This window comes from Oncorhynchus tshawytscha, linkage group LG05 (genome assembly GCF_018296145.1).
Source record: "Oncorhynchus tshawytscha isolate Ot180627B linkage group LG05, Otsh_v2.0, whole genome shotgun sequence".
NCBI lineage: Eukaryota > Metazoa > Chordata > Actinopteri > Salmoniformes > Salmonidae > Oncorhynchus > Oncorhynchus tshawytscha.
In genome coordinates, this window is record NC_056433.1 from 53,556,265 (window position 1) to 53,575,683 (window position 19,419).

Genomic DNA, 19,419 nt, shown 5'->3' on the forward strand with positions numbered 1-19,419 from the left:
ATTTAATGAGGGGTTGGTTTCACAATGTCACTTAAAGGGATAGTTCACCCAAATGACATATTGGTTTCCCTACCCTTGAAGCAGTCTATTGACAAGGTATGACAGCAATCCATGCTTTGGTTTAGTTTCCCTAGCACTGTTTCCTCATGTTACGATTTTAGCATTTGTGGTACAAATCCCATTCAAGTCATGGGACCGATATTAGCATTTTTAGCGCATCATGTTCAAATCATCTATACACTGCCTTCAGAAACTATTCACACCTCTTGACTTTTTCCACAATTTGTTGTGTTAAAGACTGAATGTAAAATGTATAACTTTTTTTTTTTTTGTCACTGACCTACACACAATACCCCATAATGTCAATGTGGAATTTGTCTTTCAAAGAATGGCAACTATTGGAAGTTGGGGGGGAAAAGCAGACATTGAATATCCCTTTGACCATGGTGAAGTTATTAATTAAACTGTGGATGATGTATCAATACACCCAGTTACTACAAGGATACAGGCATCCTTCCTAATCCAGTTGCCAGAGAGGAAGGAAACCGCTCAGGGATTTCACCATGAAACCAATTCTAACTATAAAACTGTTACAGAGTTTAATGGCTGTGATAGGAGATAACTGAGGATGGATCAACAACATTGTAGTTACTCCACAACACTAACATAAATGACAGAGTGAAAAGAAGGAAGCCTGCACAAAATTTAAAAAAATCCAAAACATGCATCCTGTTTACAACAAGGCACTAAAGTAATACTGCAAAAAATGTAACAAAGTAATTCACTTTTTGTCCTGAATACAAAGTGTTATGTTTGGCGAAAATCCGATACAACACATTACTGAGTACCACTGTCCATATTTTCAAGCATATTGCTGGCTGCATCATGTTATGGGTATGTTTCTAACCAGTAAGAACTGGGGAGTCTTACAGGATAAATAAGAAACGTAATGGAGCTAAGCACAGGTAAAATCCGAGAGGAAAATCTTGTTCAACCTGATTTCCACCAGACACTGGAGAGCAGGTTGGGTTCACCTTTCAGCAGGACAATAACCTAAAACCAAGGCCAAATCTACAGTGGAGTTGCTTACCAAGAAGACAGTGAATGTTCCTGAGTGGCTAAGTTACAGTTTTGACATAAATCTACTTGGAAATCTATGGCAAAACTTGAAAATGCTTGTTTAGCAATGATCAACAACCAATTTGACAGAGCTTTAATATATTTTTAAAGAATAACAGGCAACTATTATACAATCCAGGCGTGCAAAGCTCTTAGAGACTTAACCAGAAAGACTCATAGCTGTAATCATTGCCAAATGTGATTCTAAATTGTCAGTACTTATGTAAATGAGTATTTCTCATCTGTATTTCATTTTCAATACTTGTAAAAATGACCCAAAAAAAGATCACTTTGTCATTATGGGGTATTGTGTGTATATGGGTGAATTCAGGCTGTAACACAACCAAATGAGGAATAAGTCAAGGGCTATGAATACTTTTTGAAGGCACCGTAAATAACTTTGTTGAGCTTCAAAATCAATAGCGGGGGCTCTATTTTAACAAACCTCACAATGGTAAATCTCAGCGCAGGTGGTGGCACTATAGGTTCAGGGGTGTGTTGGAAATATTTTTGCTATTTTCATTATCACACTTATCGGGCACTTGCTGGCTTTGGCGCAAAAGGGCTGTATTTTGATGAATGAACAAGTTGTGGATGTGTTGAGGCTTGGCCCGTCACTGGCCAATCAGAACGTGCTCCATGGCGAAATATGTGGTTTTATCAAGTTGTGTATTTATGGTCTTTTATGTATTGCCTTGGAATCAACTCCAATTTCAATGTTAGTCCGCTATAGTTTATTAAATGGCTTACAGAAATGAAATAAGAAAATATAGACTTATCTTTGCAAAATATGTTAAATTGAATCCCTTTACAGTCCACTGTAACGGTTTTCCTCCTCTTCTGAGGAGGAGTAGGAAAGATCGGACCAATGCACAGCGTGGTAAGTGTCCATATTTTAATGAAATATAACCGAACACTGAATACAAAAGAACAAGAGAAATAAATGAAAACCGAAACAGTTCTGTATGGTAAAACACAGACACAGAAAACAACTACCCACAAACCATAGAGGGAAAACAGGCTGCCTAAGTATGGTTCTCAATCAGAGACAACGATTGACAGCTGCCTCTGATTGGGAACCATACCAGGCGAAAACCAGAAATACAAAACATAGAACAAAACATAGAATGCCCACCCCGACTCACGCCCTGACCAAACTAAAATAGAGACATAAAAAAGGAACTAAGGTCAGGACGTGACATCCACATTGTTCTAATTAATTGCATGTCTTCAATAGCATTCACAGGGGCTAGGCCAACAATAAATTGCATTATGGCTGAGCATGGAAATGCCAAACATTGCCAATAAGCCAGATTAAAATCACTATTGATAAGGCCTAAAAAGAGAATGAATAATTCTAATCAAATTCGAAACCGTGCACGTCAGAGCAAAAACCAAGCCATGAGGTCGAAGGAATTGTACTTAGAGCTCAGAGACAGGATTGTGTTGATGCACAGATCTGGGGAAGGGTAACAAAAAATGTTTGCAGCATTGAATGTCCCCAAGAACACAGTGGCCTCCATCATTCTTAAAAGGAAGAAGTTTGGAACCACCAAGACTCTTCCTAGAGCTGGCCACCTGCCCAAACTGAGCAATCGGGGGAGAAGGGCCTTGGTCATGGAGGTAACCAAGAACCTGATGGTCACTCTGACAAAGCTCTAGAGTTCCTCTGTGGAGATGGGAGAACCTTTCAGAAGGACAACCATCTCTGCAGCACTCCACCAATCAGGCATTTATGGTAGTGTGGCCAGACGGAGGCCAGATGGAAGCCACTCCTCAGTAAAAGGCACATGACAGCCTGCTTGGAGTTTGCCAAAAGGCACATAAACACTCTCAGACCATGAGAAACAAGACCCTCTGTTCTGATGAAATGAAGATTGAACTCTTTGGCCTGAATGCCAAGCGTCACGTCTGGAGTAAACCTGACACCATCCCTACGGTGAAGCATGGTGGTGGCAGCATCATGCTGTGGGGATGTTTTTTAGCGGCAGGGACTGGAAGACTAGTCAGGATTGAGGCAAAGATGAATGGAGCAAAGTACAGACAGATCCTTTGGGACAAGTCTCTGAATGTCTTTGAGTGGCCTAGCCAGATCCCGGACTTGAACCCGATCGAACATCTCTGGAGAGACCTAAAAATAGCTGTGCAGTAATGCTCCCCATGGAACCTGACAAAGCTTGAGAGGATCTGCAGAGAAGAATGGGAGAAACTCCCCAAATACAGGTGTGCTAAGTTTGTTGCGTCATACGCAAGAAGACTCCGCTGCCAAAGGTGCTTCAACAAAGTACTGAGTAATGGGTCTGAATACTTATGTAAATGTAATATTTCAGTTTTTTATTTAGAATAAATTAGCAAACATTTCTAAAAACCTGTTTTTGCTTTGTCATTATGAGGTATTGTGTGTAGATTGTTGATAGAAAAAAAACAATTGAAGCAACTTTTTAAATAAAGCTGTAACTTAACAAAATGTGGAAAAGGTCAAGGGGTCTGAATAATTTACGAAGGCACTGTATAATATTAAACCAACGCAGACTATGGAGGGTTTTACGCACATCCTAACTTTGCACATTAACTGGATAAAGATCCAGTTAATATAAAAAGAAACGGAGAATATCCATTATACCGTTGTACTGTTCCCAACCAGGCCTATGTTTTCTGAAAATAATCGGAACCATTTTACAGATCCGATCGCATTCACACATCTCCAGAGGTTGCATTGCAAGCGCAATGTTGTCACCAAAAAAAATCAGGAAGGTGAATCATTCTAATACGTTCGGATGTAATACAATTACATGGAAAACAAGACATTTTTATAGGTTACAGATATCTCTAAATACGAGTTTCAACGGTATTCACAGAGGTTCTCATCTCTGTTTACATGATGGGAATGCCTACATCATGGAGGGGGTTTAACGCACGTTCAAAAATGGGACCTGCATGGCTAAAATAATGTGGGCCTGCCTACAATGCTTAGATAAAAAATAAATGTCAGTGTTATGTATGGTACTGTAAGTTGTTATGGTTAAGGACAGTGTGCTGCTTGACGGTTGAATGGGTTGTCAGGATGAGTGGCACATGTCATTCAACGAGAGAGTGATGTGCAATGTGAAACTGTGCTGATGTGTGTTCTTTGACAGCTTTCTTTTTTACTCCTCTCAAACTGGATATTTTAATGATGATGATTTATTTCCAAGCGGTCTCAGGAGCCAAACCCTTTATCGAAGCCTTCATTGAGGCTATGCTTGGTTTTTAATCAAATAAAACGAAATGGGAAAAAAGCATTCGTTTCTAAATACGAAGTATACAGGCACCAAAAGCACATTAGGCTACTCTTGTTCCATGCGCATATGGGCAGTGTGCGTCACGTGTGCGTGTGGGCAGTGTGCGTTTCCACTGTCAAAATTCATGCCATAACCTACTGCGTTACCGCTAAATCAGCTTTTAGTTGCAAACTGAAAACTAACGTGCGTTTGACGCAAGAGCGGTCTTAACGCCAACCGAAAATAGATGCCTGGAGGTGCGTAAAGATGGCGGCCCTCATGCGCTTACCGCTGTACATTGTTCTTCGTTACTCTTTTTTTGTATGGTCATTAGCAGGGTATACATGACCCCAACATTTGATTCAACACGCTGGCATTTTGAAAAACTGAAAAAGTACTGTAGATTGTACTGATGTATTGGCACATTTCGCGCACCGTAATAAAAACAGCGCGACAAATGCTAATATTGGTACAAATGCTTAAATGCTTAACATAAACATGTGAAAACAGTGACAGGGAAACTAAACCAAAGAATAAATTGCTATCATACCTTGTCCATAGACTGCTTACAGGGTAAGGAAACCAATGTGTACTTTTGTAATGTGGTTTAACTATCCCAATAAGTGGGATGATAAGGATTTCCCCTGAATAAGAATTTCCCCTGTCCCTAAGACCATTACTCCTTTCTACTATTATCATACAATACCATTGTATGATCTATCCAGATACAGGCAGGTGGGAACTAGAAAATCCAGTATAGCAGTTTGAATTCTGATCTGAGACTGATTATTTAATCCCCAAACATATTAAGTCAACTGTTGCTGCCAAGTACACATTTTTCCTAATTTCTATCCAAACAAAGTCTGGATTTACATAAATAAACGGGGGAAAGATTGCAGTGGCTGGAGAGTAGCACCTGCTCAGGACCCTGGGGAGGGCGTTTATTTTTCATCGCTGGATGGGTTTTAACCAGGAACCCTGCTCGGAAACTCACTCGCTGCCCCCTTCAGCACATGTTGTTCTGCATGAGCAATGCTGCACCTCTGGTCTGGGCGCTTTGCGAGTTTACGGCTCCTGCTTCATTTCCTACTGGCATGGGGTCCACATCTCCTTCAGCACCTTGATGTGTTACAGTGTTTACAGGCCCTGTCCAAAGGCAACAGGCCATTTATTGGCCTTGTTTCCTTTTTCAGCAACATCCAGAGGTGCCCATAGGAGGAGAAAAAAAAACATCATGTTTCTCAACATGTTTTTCTCCTCTAAACTGGGTTTCCATGGCTGGTGGTGTCTGTTGGGAGGGATGTGTGTTCAGATCAGATAGCAGGCCACATCAGGGTACCTTTGAAGGTGAGACTGTCCAAATAAAGCCAGCAGGAGTTATCCAAGGGAAATGCATATCCAGCAATTAGGTTCTATTCAGGCCCCCACGGTAAGGCCCTTAGGTCATTTCCAAAATATTTGTGTCTATCGTCATGACAATGGCTAAGGGCCTTTTGTGTAGACTAAAACCAGATTAAGACCAAGCTACATGGGACTTGTTTGCAATCTGTGCCCAGAGGAAACAATTAGCCTGCAGCACTGCCAGATCTTTCATGGTAAAAGTGGGTAAGAGGTTGGTGTAAGTGGCCATCAGACGCTGCTTTGTGTCTCCCTGGTAAACAACACCGGGTATCATCCGGGTGGAGTGTCAGTGTCAGGTCTGGGAGGATGGCACTCCTTCCCTGTGCAGGCTGGGACCCAGCCCATAATGCCCTTTGTGATGTATGCTGCAGTCAGTCTACTGAGATGGTGTATACTGAGTGTACAAAACATTAGGAACACCTGCTCTTTCCATGGCATAGCCTGACCAGGGGAATCCAGGTGAAAGCTATGATCCCTTATTGATGTCACTTTTTAAATCCACTTCAATCAGTGCAGATGAAAGGGAGGAGACAGGTCAAATAAGGATTTTTAAGCCTTGAGACAATTGAGACATTGATTGTGTATGTGTGCCATTCAGAGGGTGAATGGGCAAGACAAAAGATTAGGTGCCTTTGAACGAGGTATGGTAGTAGGCATACCGGTTTGAGTGTGTCAAGAACTGCAATGCTGCTGGGTTTTTCATGCTCAACAGTTTCTGTATCAGCCAACTTGACACAACTATGGGAAGCATCGAAGTCAACATGGGCAAGCATCCCTGTGGAACTCTTTCGACACCTTGTAGAGTCCATGCCCCGACAAATCTTCTGAAGGCAAAAGGGGGTGCAACTCAATATTAGGAAGTTGTTCTTAATGTTTTGTATACTCAGTGTAGATACATCAGGCCATGGTCGGATGCACACCAGTGAGCTCGGGAAAAGGTTTTTGAATGGCAAATCATTTTTTTAAAACTTTAAAACAATGTCTTAAGAGTAAATAGATTTTTTCCTATTGAATATTGTTTTTGATATGTGTTTGAAATGGTGGATTTGAATCATATCACTATATTTCTGTATGACATACACAGCTTATTTTCAAATGTATTTATTTCTCTGCAGTCTAGTCATTCTCAGGGAGCCAATTGTTGAGGAACTGCATCGTAGATGATGTCTCTTCACAAAGGAAATTGTTTAAATGGACCATTGTGCATATTTTTCTCTCGTCTTGGGAATAAACTCGGCATATGGCCGTCTGGTTTCCTAATCGGTAATGAATGGCTTTGATGGGGAAACTCCCCTGTTCTAACAGATTCCTGATCCTTCTTTTTCAGGTCTAATGGAAATCCGATCTGTCAGTGTGGGAGTCGTCGCCATCAAATCTGTCAGCACCGGGCTGTACTTAGCAATGTCCAAAAAAGGCACACTCTTTGGATCGGTAGGTACACCTTGCAACATTGTTTCACAAGACACCCTGGGGGCCAGGTTCTAGCTAGGGGACCCTGATGGTTCCTACAAACACGGATCATTCCATTCAAGTGAGTCTTCGAGGTATCCACTAGGAAAATCCACAGCAGGCCAGAGTTGCAGTATCAATCATGGCTATACACCCGGGCCAAGCCTGATGATAGCTACAGGTGATGCTCACATGCATGACTTGAAGTGAGGCTTGATCCACTGTCAAAATAGATGGCCAAGAAAAGGAAGCTGAACTGAGATGACAAAATAGGAATTTGTGAAGGTCTAGAGTGCCGTCTGCCCGCAGTTGTGCTCACACACAGCCAGCTCTCTCTTTCTTTCTTTCCCTCCCTCTCTTTCTCTCTCTCTCTTTCTCTCTCTCTCTCTGTCATGTAATGAGGCTGCCTATGCCGTGGTGTCTAAGGGCGCTTATTCAATCTGTATCGCAGAAGTTCAGTGTTACAGTGTGATTGAAATTTAAAGGCAATGTTTCCGCGTCACCCGAGACTGCATTCCCGGTAAACGCTGAATATGTCGTCTCAACCAGAAATGACCTTTACATTTCTATCGTGCAATCGGTAATGTTTCAGTGATACAGACTGAATAGAGCACTAAGTGTTTTACAGCTCAGAGAGAGAGAGAGAGAAATCTGGAGCTGGCAATCCGTCAGTACTGTGAAGCTGTGATGAGACAAGTTTGCAGACAGTTATTTCACCCTGCCACCAGTGTAAATAGGACATAGATTAACTCAATCAGCCTACCAAAGCCTCTCCATTCACTTCCCACTGAATCCTCCCTAAATGATCATTAAGCAGAAGAATCACGCTAGGCTGATGCTATCTCCATAAGGGCCCTGTGATCTCGGACTGATAGAGGCCTGTAGAGGGGATTTCTCTAGAATCGGTTGTCACGGTCACATCTTTTAGGTCATACTCACTTACAGATAAGAAGCTCAACCACCCATGGCAAAGTGGAGAGGGCTTTGTTGCCTAGGCTGTGCATGTATATTGACACAAATCACTGCTTCTGTTTTTAGCCTCAGAAGTAGATAAAGGAAGAAACAACCAACATGAAAAAGCATGAATCTGATGGTTTGTTATGCTTTTTCATGTTGGTATTTCAGTAACAAACTATCTTCTTGACCATGGTCCAACCATAACAGTCACCTACTTATATATATTTTTGCCATTCACTGTGATTGGCCATTCACTCTGAACACACAACAAAAGGCTCCATAACAACACAGCAGCATATTGAACATTTGAGTGCAATAACAGACATAGAGCTTTGTCCCTAGCTCAGAGGTATGTCCATACTGCTGCTGTTAGTTAGTCCCTCTAGTCATAATAAACACCTGCCTCTCCCCTCTCTCTGTTTCTCTCTCTCTCTCTGTTTCTCTCTCTGTTTCTCTCTCTCTCCGTTTCTCTCTCTCTCTGTTTCTCTCTCTCTCTGTTTCTCTCTCTGTTTCTCTCTCTCTCTGTTTCTCTCTCTCTGTTTCTCTCTCTCTCTCTGTTTCTCTCTCTCTCTGTTTCTCTCTCTCTCTCTCTTTCTCTCTCTCTCTGTTTCTCTCTGTTTCTCTCTCTGTTCTCTCTGTTTCTCTCTCTCTGTTTCTCTCTCTCTGTTTTCTCTCTCTGTTTCTCTCTCTCTCTGTTTCTCTGTTTCTCTGTTTCTCTCTCTGTTTTCTCTCTGTTTCTCTCTCTCTCTGTTTCTCTCTCTCTGTTTTCTCTCTCTGTTTCTCTCTCTGTCTCTCTGTCTCTCTCTCTGTTCTCTCTCTCTCTGTTTTCTCTCTCTCTGTTTCTCTCTCTGTTTCTCTCTCTTCTCTCTCTGTTTCTCTCTCTGTTTTCTCTCTCTCTGTTTCTCTATCTCTCTGTTTTCTCTCTCTCTGTTTCTCTATCTCTCTGTTTCTCTCTCTGTTTCTCTCTCTGTTTCTCTCTCTCTCTGTTTCTCTATCTCTCTGTTTCTCTCTCTGTTTCTCTCTCTGTTTCTCTCTCTGTTTTCTCTCTCTCTGTTTCTCTCTCTGTTTTCTCTCTCTCTGTTTCTCTATCTCTCTGTTTCTCTCTCTGTTTCTCTCTCTGTTTCTCTCTCTCTCTGTTTCTCTATCTCTCTGTTTCTCTCTCTGTTTCTCTCTCTGTTTCTCTCTCTGTTTCTCTCTCTCTCTGTTTCTCTATCTCTCTGTTTCTCTCTCTGTTTCTCTCTCTGTTTCTCTCTCTCTCTCTCTGTTTCTCTCTCTCTCCGTTTCTCTCTCTCTCTGTTTCTCTCTCTCTCCGTTTCTCTCTCTCTCTGTTTCTCTGTTTCTCTGTTTCTCTATCTCTCTGTTTCTCTCTCTGTTTCTCTCTCTGTTTCTCTCTCTCTCTCACTTGCAGATGAAGTACAACCCTAATTGTAAGTTCAAGGAGCGCATCGAGGAGAATGGCTACAACACGTACGCCTCCCTGCGCTGGAAACACGGCGGCAGGCAGATGTTTGTGTCTCTGAACGGTAGGGGGAAGCCCCGGCGAGGCCACAAAGCTCGGAGGAGACACCCCTCCACCCACTTCCTCCCCATGCTGCCCTCATAGCTGGACAACAAGGCTCTGCTCTGCTTTGCAACCAGCCCACCACAGTCCCAGTCCATCCTACTAGTATTGTTGTTATCAAGATAACTATTGATGATGTTATTATTATTCTATACATCCCCTCTCCCATATATGTACATTTGTTGGGGTTTTATACACAATTTTGTTTGTCGAGATCGCAGTGGGGGCATAATACAGTGCGTTTAAGTTATTCCTTTTTTAGTGCAAGGTCCAGAAGTAAAGCTGCTAATATTGTGTAAATACAGCATGTCTATTATTATTATGATTGGTTATCAAGCTGAGGGATGACATTGATGACGCTCTTCTGTGTTCAGGAGTAATTTTGACACCACCGTCGTCTGCAAAAGTGTGTAATTGAAACATGCCCCCCCTTTAAAGGGTACGAGAATTGTCTATATATTGCCTCCCTCCCATCCCTTCATTTGTGACTCTACAGGAGACAATGCTTTTCCTTGAGTGACCTTACAATATGCTATTAAAGCAAACAACTGGTGAAAGAAGCCTGACAAACAGTGAACAGATTTGAACATTGATTTAGGTTGTCAAATATGTTCATCTGAGCAAGTAACTAAAGCATTTGAGAGAGGACTCTCTTAAGATACTGAATGTCCTTTACAATAAAAGGGCTCTTGCACTTGACTGGACTTCAGAGGGGACAGAATTCCTTGTTGACGAAAACATTTGGACTGAACGTTCATACCCATGGATGTCTGCTATAAGAAAAAAACATAAACTGACGACATCTGGCTATCGGTTCTTTTGGGTTTCTGAAATGAGTGTGTGAGCTCTGCAGAAGTCCCACTGGGCAAAAACTAGTTGAAACAACATTGTTACCACATCATTTCAACAAAATAATTCAGTGTGATGACGTTGAATCAACGTGAAAACTGATTGGATTTGCAAAAAGTCATCAACATGAGGGAATTTTGCCATTTTCCACCTAAATGTTTACCGAAATTCAATGACATGGTGACTCAACCAAATATAAATCCAAACTAGATGCTGAAATGACATCTGTGCCCAGTGGGGTGTGCTTCAGCCTCCTTCTCTCATTCAATAATCCTACACCACTAGCTCAGGGGTCAATCTTTGAAAGTGAGACTCATGACATTATCTCTGATAGGTCAGTTCCAGAGTCCAGTAGTTAAATGCATACGGTACTCCGTTTGAAACACGTTGAGCATTTGAGGCTGTATGTACACTTCTTCACAGTGCTAAGACTACCCATTCATTTCTAACGTATGGTAACTGGTTATTGCATCGTCTTGTCAGGTCTTGTTACCATTTTCAAAAACCTGTTGCAAATAGAACTTTTAATATATTTAAGCCTTTTTGTACCGTATAACATTTGAAGTTGATGTTATTGCCTCCATTTTGTGTCTAGTCTGAAAATCCTAACTGTATTCCATTCCATATTTGAGTCTATACTACGTGTTACTGTAATATGGCACCTCCTAACATCACTATCATCATCTACTGAGCGGTCAGCAATGACAGTTTCTACCAGAACACCGTTTCAACTATCAGTCAGCTATTAAGCAGACAATACTGGTCTGTCAATTGAACACTGTCATCATAACAACATAAGCGAGTGCCTTGATTCATGTTCAGCCTGGTGAACTTCAATAAAATGCACATAAGTTACACCATTTTCAAAGAGTCACTTATCTCCATCAGAGTTACATAATCTGCATTATCATCATAACAACATGAACATTCAATGCTGTAGTGGACCTCCCCTGACTTGTAAAATACTTCTGCCGATGAGCTCTTCAATGGGCTATCATGGGTCTTTAATCACAATGAAGGCCTGGTAGCATGGGAGGCCATTGAATCTTTTCACCCTGCAGATTGGAAAGATGGGGATGAATGGCCTCTATTGGGGGGGGGGGGAGGCTAACCTTTCAGACTGTCAATGTGACATTTCTTTGAAGGGAAACATGTCTAGTCACATAGCTTTATGTTGCTCTGCCGTTCGATCTAAAGGCCTGCCAAACAATTAGATGTTGGTGTGAGGGTCTAAGGAGACTTTGAGTGTGTGAGCTCTTTTGTTTCCAATACCCTTACAGTTTTACATCTTTTGAGTTGAAGACTTGGCTAAAGGTTTCCTGTGTCTTAGTGGGGGACGTTTCGGCGGTGACACATATTGATTCTTTAAAGTGCCACATGCCAAATCTGTAGGGTCTTCCCAGCAAACCAAAATTGGTTCTGTTATATTCTCATAACACGTAAACTGTCCAGTCGAGGTGAAGATTATGAAATGTTTGTATAAAACATTTGCCTGATGTTACAAGAACATTCCCAGAACAAATTATGTCTGTTCTGTAAAAATGTCCAGAATGTTCCATCAGGTTGTGGGAACAGTCTAGTGAGAAAATTGTGTGAACGTCACAAAAGATATGTTCCCGAAACACAAAATCTGTCTAGTTGTGTGGAAGATTCTACAATGTTTATTTTAGGGTTCCAATAACATTCCACTGATGTTACAACAATGTCCTCAGAACACATTTCGCCTGTTCTTTAACTGATCCCAGAATGTTTTATTAGGTTGTGGTAATACTGTAGATATGTTCCCGAAACACAAAAACGGTCTAGTTGTGCTAACATTCAGACAATATGTGTATTAGGCTGCACAACACATTCCTTTGATGTTGCAGGAATGTTGAAGGAACAACCTTTCTGAGTTCTTTATGAATCTTGAAGAAATAAAGATATCCTCTCTTTTAGTAGAGTATACCTGAGCCTCAATTCCACCGTTGTTTTTCAAAAATGGTATGGGGAGGGTTTTCTCTGGTCGGCGGGAGGCGGGGCAGGAGGGTCTGGGGGGTGACTGACAAGCAACGTTAGTTGCTAGTGGGATGGAAGGGATGGGAAACATGGTTTATGGAAGTGGGGGGTGGGGGAATGGGATGGGATGGGAGGTCAGGGGTGGAGGCCCACTTTCTTTTTTGTTTTCTTTTCCTGTTTATACTGAATTTATTATTACTTAAACTCTATGTATTTCTTACTTTTCTTTTGAGTAGCAGCCCACAGGTAGTGCCTTGCGAAAGTATTCGGCCCCCTTGAACTTTGCGACCTTTTGCCATATTTCAGGCTTCAAACATAAAGATATAAAACCGTATTTTTTTGTGAAGAATCAACAACAAGTGGGACACAATCATGAAGTGGAACGACATTTATTGGATATTTCAAACTTTTTTAACAAATCAAAAACTGAAAAATTGGGCGTGCAAAATTATTCAGCCCCTTTACTTTCAGTGCAGCAAACTCTCTCCAGAAGTTCAGTGAGGATCTCTGAATGATCCAATGTTGACCTAAATGACTAATGATGATAAATACAATCCACCTGTGTGTAATCAAGTCTCCGTATAAATGCACCTGCACTGTGATAGTCTCAGAGGTCCGTTAAAAGCGCAGAGAGCATCATGAAGAACAAGGAACACACCAGGCAGGTCCGAGATACTGTTGTGAAGAAGTTTAAAGCCGGATTTGGATACAAAAAGATTTCCCAAGCTTTAAACATCCCAAGGAGCACTGTGCAAGCGATAATATTGAAATGGAAGGAGTATCAGACCACTGCAAATCTACCAAGACCTGGCCGTCCCTCTAAACTTTCAGCTCATACAAGGAGAAGACTGATCAGGGATGCAGCCAAGAGGCCCATGATCACTCTGGATGAACTGCAGAGATCTACAGCTGAGGTGGGAGACTCTATCCATAGGACAACAATAAGTCGTATATTGCACAAATCTGGCCTTTATGGAAGAGTGGCAAGAAGAAAGCCATTTCTTAAAGAAATCCATAAAAAGTGTTGTTTAAAGTTTGCCACAAGCCACCTGGGAGACACACCAAACATGTGGAAGAAGGTGCTCTGGTCAGATGAAACCAAAATTGAAATTTTTTGGCAACAATGCAAAATGTTATGTTTGGCGTAAAAGCAACACAGCTCATCACCCTGAACACACCATCCCCAATGTCAAACATGGTGGTGGCAGCATCATGGTTTGGGCCTGCTTTTCTTCAGCAGGGACAGGGAAGATGGTTAAAATTGATGGGAAGATGGATGGAACCAGATACAGGACCATTCTGGAAGAAAACCTGATGGAGTCTGCAAAAGACCTGAAACTGGGACGGAGATTTGTCTTCCAACAAGACAATGATCCAAAACATAAAGCAAAATCTACAATGGAATGGTTCAAAAATAAACATATCCAGGTGTTAGAATGGCCAAGTCAAAGTCCAGACCTGAATCCAATCGAGAATCTGTGGAAAGAACTGAAAACTGCTGTTCACAAATGCTCTCCATCCAACCTCACTGAGCTCGAGCTGTTTTGCAAGGAGGAATGGGAAAAATTTTCAGTCTCTCGATGTGCAAAACTGATAGAGACATACCCCAAGCGACTTACAGCTGTAATCGCAGCAAAAGGTGGCGCTACAAAGTATTAACTTAAGGGGGCTGAATAATTTTGCACGCCCAATTTTTCAGTTTTTGATTTGTTAAAAAAGTTTGAAATATCCAATAAATGTCTTTCCACTTCATGATTGTGTCCCACTTGTTGTTGATTCTTCACAAAAAAATACAGTTTTATATCTTTATGTTTGAAGCCTGAAATGTGGCAAAAGTTCGCAAAGTTCAAGGGGGGCGAATACTTACGCATGGCACTGTACATTTGATACAAACTGAATATATAATTGAAATGGATATTCTACCTGTAACCCCTCCCCAACAAAAACATGCAATCGTCAGCTCTGCAGACAGCTCATTAAACCTCTGCAACAGCAGGGGACAGCTGCAGCCTTGTGTTATCCCCCCAGTCAAATATGGTCAATAAGGACAAAGAACCATTTCTGAGTTATTAAAATGTTCCCATCCTTTTCATAGAGGCAGGTGGCCTAGTCATTAAAGCATTGGGCCAGTAACTGAAATGTTGCTCATTTGAAACCCTGAGTCGACAAGATGAAAAATCTGTCCATCTTCTCTTGCACAAGGCAGTTAACCCACATTAAACAACGGTGCCCAGTGTGTCAGCCCCCAACACTTTTCTGATTCAGAGCGATTGGGTTAAAAGTGGAAGTCAAGTTTTGGTTGGACCTTGTGAAGAATTGACGATAAAAATAAATGGTATACATTTAATTGAATCCTTTAATATGCTGCATACTTGCAACATTGTATTTGATTATTTTCTTTCTTTATCACGTGTTGAATGTCTTGTGAAATGTGATTTTAGTTGGATAGAGCTTCCTTGAAATAACTTGTACTCTTGTGTATTCATATGCTTCTTAAGTACATTTTACATTTACATTAGTCATTTAGCAGACACTCTCATCCAGAACGACTTACAGTAGTGAGTGCATGCATTTTCATACTGAGTCAGAACAGACTCAGAACCTTAAAACAAAATAGGAAAACAATTGTACCTTTTCTCAATTTCAAAATCACATTTCATAAGATGTTCAACACATGATAAAGAAAGGAAATTCTAAAAATACAGTGCATGAAGAGGTTGGGATTTTTAAAAATAATTCGTTCTGTGTCCTTATTGACATATAAAAACATTTTTTTAAATAACCACAAGGCCACAGCTATCCCCTGGTTGTGCAGAGGCTTAGTGATCTGAATGCAGATCTGAAAATTGCAGGTTCAACCCTACATATTCTTTAACCATATTTATTTAGGGAGGGAAAAACTATGACATTGAGGCTTAGATATACTCTACTAAATCCAGTCAAATGCAGAATTTAGACTGTAAAAAATAAAACATTGTGTGAGAATTGACCGTTTAAAAAAAAAAATGCACCCGATGTAATTCCTAACTTGAGACTCTTGATATGGCTTATTTTTCATGATCTGAAAGGCAAAAGGGATCCTAGATCAGCACTCGTACTCTTGGATACCTTGTAAATATGTGACTCATTTCAAGAAGTTAGGTCACAACTTCACAGAAGAGGCATTTTTTTAAATTATTAAAATTAGTTTTTGAGCAGAAATTCCTTCTGGAACATGTGAACTTTGATGTACCTTAATAGCAAACGTGTGTGTCATCTGTAAATATGAATAATATTGTTAAACTACTAGCCTAGTCGGTTTAGCCATGGAAAAATACAGGAACCTAGCCACGATTGGCTGAGATAATGAATACAACCTTACCGTGAAATGCTTACTTTCAAGCCGTTAACCAACAATGCAGTTTTAAGAAAAAGAAAAGTTAAGAAAATATTTACTAAATAAACTAAAGTTTTTTTTAAAGTAACACAATAAAATAACAATAACGAGGCTATAGACAGGGGGTACCGGTACCAAGTCAATGTGTGGTTAGTTGAAGTAATTGCGGTAATAAGTACATGTCATGTAGGGGTAAAGTGACTATGTATAGATAATAAACAGCAAGTAGCAGCAGCATCAAAGCAAATAGTCTGCGTAGCCATTTTGTAAATTAAAAATTATTTTTACACACCTTTTTTCTCCCCAATTTCGTAGTATCCAAATGTTAGTAGTTACTGCCTTGTCTCATCACTACAACTCCCGTACAGGCTCAGGAGAGACGAAGGTTGAGAGTCATGCGTCCTCCGAAACACAACCCAACCAAGCTGCACTGCTTCTTAACACAGCGCGCATCCAACCCGGAAGCCAGCTGTACCAATGTGTCGGAGGAAGCACCGTGCACCTAGCGTCCTGGTCAGCGTGCACTGTGCCCGGCCCGCCACAGGAGTCGCTAGTGCGCAATGAGACAAGGATATCCGTACCGGCCAAGCCCTCCCTAGCCCGGATGACGATAGGCCAATTGTGCGTCGCCCCATTAGCCTCCCGGTCACGGCTGGCTGGCTGGTGACACAGCTAGCACTGCGATGCAGTGCCTTGGACCACTGCGCCACCCGCGAGCCCCCCGGGTAGCCATTTGATTATGGCAGCGTCTTATGGCTTGGGGGTAGAAGCTGTTAATGAGCCTTTTGGACCTAGACTTGGCGCTCTGGTACTGTATGCCGTGCGGTAGCAAAGAGAACAGTGTGGAGTGCAACAGAGATTGCATCATCTGTCGATCTGTTGGTGCGGTATGTGAATTGGAGTGGGTCTAGGGTTTCTGGGATGATGGTGTTGATGTGAGCCATGACTAGCCTTTCAAAGCACTTCATGGCTACAGATATGAGTGTACAGGTCGGTAGTCATTTAGGTAGGTTACCTTGGCATTCTTGGGCACAGGAACTATGGTGGTCTGCTTGAAACATGTAGGTATTACAGACTCGGTCAGGGACAGGTTGAAAATGTCAGTGAAAACACTTGCCAGTTGGTCAGCACATGCTCGCTGTACACGTCCTGGTAATCCGTCTGTCCCTGCGGCCTTGTGAATGTTAACCTGTTTAAAGGTCTTACTCACATCAGCTATGGAGAGTGTGATCACACACTCGTCCAGAACAGCTGGGGCTCATGCTTCAGTTTTGCTTGCCTCGAAGCACACATAGAAGTCATTTAGCTCATCTGGTAGGCTCGTGTCACTGGGCAGCTCGCGGCTGTGCTTCCCTTTTTAGTCCGTAATAAGTTTGCAAGCCCTGCCACATCCGACGAGCGTCAGAGCCGTTGTAGTAGGATTCAATCTTAGTCCTATATTGATGCTTTGCCTGTTTGATGGTTAGTCAGAAGGCATAATGAGATTTCTTATAAGTGTCCGGGTTAGTGTCTTGCTCCTTGAAAGCGGCTGCTCTACCCTTTAGCTCAGTGCGGATGTTGCCTGTAATCCATGGATTCTGGTTGGGGTATGTACGTACAGTCACTGTGGGGACAACATCATCAACGCACTTATTGATGAAGCCGGTGACTGATGTGGTATACTCCTCAATGCCATCGGATGAATCCCGGAACATATTCCAGTCTGTGCTAGAAAAACAGTCCTGTAGCTTATCATCTGTGTCATATGACAACTTCCTTATTGAGCAAATCACTGGTACTTTCTACTTTAGTTTTTGCTTGTAAGCAGGAATCAGGAGGATAAAATGATGGTCAGATCTGCCAAATAGAGGGTGAGAGAGAGCTTTGTAGAGTGTGGAGTAAAGGTGATATAGAGGTTTTTTTCCTCTGGTTGCACATCTGACATGCTGGTAGAAATGAGGTAAAACGTTTTCCTGCATTAAAGACATGTCTATGTCCTGGGAAATGTTCTCGTTACTTACAACGTCATGCTAATCACTTCAGCGCACGTTAGCTCAACCATCCCGCAGGGGGAAACACCGATCCTGTAAAGGTTAGTCCCCGGCCACTAGGAGCACCACTTCTGGATGAGCATTTTCTTGTTTGCTTATTACCTTATACAGCTCATTCGTTGTGGTCTTATTGCCATCATCGATTTGTGGTGGTAAATAGACAGCTACGAAAAATATAGATGAAAACACTCTTGGTAAATAATGTGGTCTACAGCTAATCATGCGGTACACTACCTAGACACATACCAACACCCCTCGTCTTATCAGAGGTAGCTGTTCTGTCTTGCCGATGCACGGAAAACCCAATCAACTGTATATTATCCATGTTGTCGTTCAGCCACGACTCTGTGAAACATATGATATTACAGTTTTTAATGTCCCATTGGTAGGATAGTCTCGAACGGAGCTCATCCAGTTTATTCTCCAATGATTGCACGTTGGCCAATAGGACAGATGGTGTAAGTGGGTTACCAATTCGCCAACTAAATCTCACAAGGCACCCGGATCTGCGTCCCCTGTATCGGCGTCTCCTCTTAATGCGTATGACAGGGATTTGGGCCTTATCCTTCGCCTCCAACTTGTTAAAGAAAAAATCTTTGTCCAGTTCGAGGTGAGTAATCACTGTTCTGATACCCAGAAGCTATTTCGGTCATAAAACACGGTGGCAGAAACAGTATGTACAAAATAAGTTATAAACAACGTGAAAAACCACACAAAATAGCAGGAGCCCGTAAAACGGCAGCCATCCCCTTCGGCACCCATTCTCTCTATGCAGCATATAAAGGGGATGGGTTAAGTGATGGTGAATAACCCAGTTACCAGTATGTCCCTGGGTTAGTTATGGCTAAGAAGACTAAAAAAGAAGCGTGGAATTCCTGATTGACCATACTTCCATGGCTATATATTGAAAGAAATAGGATGTATGAGAGTTTCCCTGGTGGCACAGACGATAAAATACCTGTCTCAAGGTACCAAACATTGCAGGTTCAAACTCCGCCTGTGCCGATTGTCAATATATGAAGTGTAAAAAATATGGTTGTGTTTGTATGAGTTAATGTAGTTCAAATGTCCTACGAAATAAAGAATGTTCAGATACTCAACGTGTGTTTGTAAGATCAAATGCTGTTGAAATTAAAATTCTATGTGTCCCTACATCACCTACAATACAGTCCTCAAATGAGATTTGCCATTAAATCCGGAGAGAAAGATAAAGGGGATGTATTTAAATGTTGTGGCAATATTAGGAAAAACTTAAATATAAGATGTCCTTGAAATGTTCTGAGGATGTCCAAGACAAGGTATTTTGCATGAAGATCAATGGAATATTATGTTCAACCTAAAACAAATATGCTATGAACTTCATAAAAACGAACTTATTTAATTCTGACATTAAGGGAATATCCTGTGCAAACTAACTTA

The 19,419-nt window shown here is 41.5% G+C and overlaps 1 protein-coding gene across 1 annotated transcript in view; it reads left to right on the forward strand.

Moving 5' to 3' along the window:
* The window catches only part of LOC112250856 (fibroblast growth factor 10), a 43,846-nt gene extending 32,395 nt beyond the window's left edge, over positions 1 to 11,451 (forward strand). The window contains exons 2-3 of the mRNA XM_024421343.2: positions 7,108 to 7,211; positions 9,595 to 11,451. Of these exons, the coding sequence (XP_024277111.1) occupies positions 7,108 to 7,211; positions 9,595 to 9,789 (299 nt within the window). The 3' untranslated portion in view covers positions 9,790 to 11,451. The remainder of the gene's footprint in view (positions 1 to 7,107; positions 7,212 to 9,594) is intronic.
* The last annotated feature ends 7,968 nt before the right edge of the window (positions 11,452 to 19,419 follow it).